General features: G+C 61.5%; 1 protein-coding gene across 1 annotated transcript in view; it reads left to right on the top strand.

Annotated features, from left to right (window-relative positions):
* The window catches only part of SP1 (Sp1 transcription factor), a gene marked incomplete at both ends in the record, with an annotated part of 2,282 nt that extends 1,085 nt beyond the window's left edge, over window positions 1-1,197 (top strand). The window contains one exon of the mRNA XM_010185246.1: window positions 3-1,197. Coding sequence (XP_010183548.1) covers window positions 3-1,197 — 1,195 coding nt within the window. The remainder of the gene's footprint in view (window positions 1-2) is intronic.
* Between the last annotated feature and the right edge of the window lie 217 nt (window positions 1,198-1,414).

The raw sequence follows: 1,414 nt of genomic DNA, 5'->3' as shown, positions 1-1,414 counted from the left end.
TCCCCCGGCCCCTGCCGGGAGTTATCCCGAATATCCAGTACCAGGTCATTCCCCAATTCCAAACCATCGACGGGCAGCAGCTGCAGTTTGCCACCACCCCTGCCCAAGTCAACGTGCAGCAGGATGCCTCTGGGCAGCTCCAGATCATCCCCGGCACCAACCAGCAGATCATAACGAGCCGAGCGGGGACGAGTAACCTCATCGCCATGCCCAACCTGCTGCAGCAGGCCGTCCCCATCCAGGGCGTGGGCTTGGCCAACAACACCCTCTCAGGTCAAACCCAGTACGTGGCCAACGTCCCCGTGGCTCTGAACGGCAACATCACCTTGTTGCCCGTCAACAGCGTGGCCGCCAGCCTGGCTCCCACCTCTCAAACGGCCACGCTGAGCAGCTCCGGCTCTCCGGACAGCAGCTCCCAGCCGGCCACCTCGGGCACCGCCATCAGCTCCAGACACCCGGCCACGTCGCACGCCAGCTCCGGTGCTTTTTTCACCAACGCCAACAGTTACTCCACCACCACCACCACCAGTAACATGGGTATCATGAATTTTTCCACCAGCGCCACGGTGGGAACCAGCACCCAGTCGCAGGCGTCCCAGAGGGTCAGCGGCGTCCAGAGCCCGGACTCTCTGCAGAGCCAAGTTTCTGGGGTGGCTTTGCAGCCGGGGCAGCAGAAAGAGGGGGATCAGAGCCAGCAGTCGCAGCAGCAGCAGCAACAGCAGCAGATCCTGATCCAACCTCAGCTGGTCCAGGGTGGGCAGACGATCCAAGCCCTGCAGACCACCCCTCTCTCTGGCCAGACCTTTGCCACCCAAGCCATCTCCCAGGACGCCTTGCAGAACCTGCAGCTCCAAGCTGTCCCCAACTCGGGTCCCATCATCATCCGCACGCCCACGGTGGGTCCCAACGGGCAGGTGAGCTGGCAGACCATCCAGCTCCAAAACCTTCAAGTTCAAAACCCCCAGGCCCAGACAATCACCTTGGCCCCCATGCAGGGAGTGTCGCTGGGGCAAACCAGCAGCACCAGCACCACCCTCACCCCCATCGCCTCCCTCCCCAGTGGCACTGTCACCGTCAACGCCGCCCAGCTCTCCTCCATGCCAGGCCTCCAGACTATTAACCTCAGTGCCTTGGGAGCGTCTGGGATCCAGGTCCATCAGCTGCAAGGGCTGCCGCTGGCCATAGCAAACACTGCTGGTAAGTTTGGGGTATTTTTTTTTGCTCTCGGTTCCTTTTCCGTAGCCAGGCAGAGAAAATAGAAGGCGAAACAGCGTCGCCTGGTCGCGGGGTTCAGGGCTGGAGCCGGGCATGAACGATGCCAAGCAGAGCTGGCAAGTGAGCTGGCGCTTTTTGCTGGCCCTGAGAAGGAAGCATTAAGCCTCAGGAGACCCTGAAACTCATTTGGGGGTCTGAT

This window comes from Mesitornis unicolor, unplaced genomic scaffold (assembly GCF_000695765.1).
Source record: "Mesitornis unicolor isolate BGI_N332 unplaced genomic scaffold, ASM69576v1 scaffold36595, whole genome shotgun sequence".
Lineage (NCBI taxonomy): Eukaryota > Metazoa > Chordata > Aves > Mesitornithiformes > Mesitornithidae > Mesitornis > Mesitornis unicolor.
Note: the sequence above shows the minus strand (reverse complement) of the source record. Positions and strands in the feature narration are given on the sequence as shown.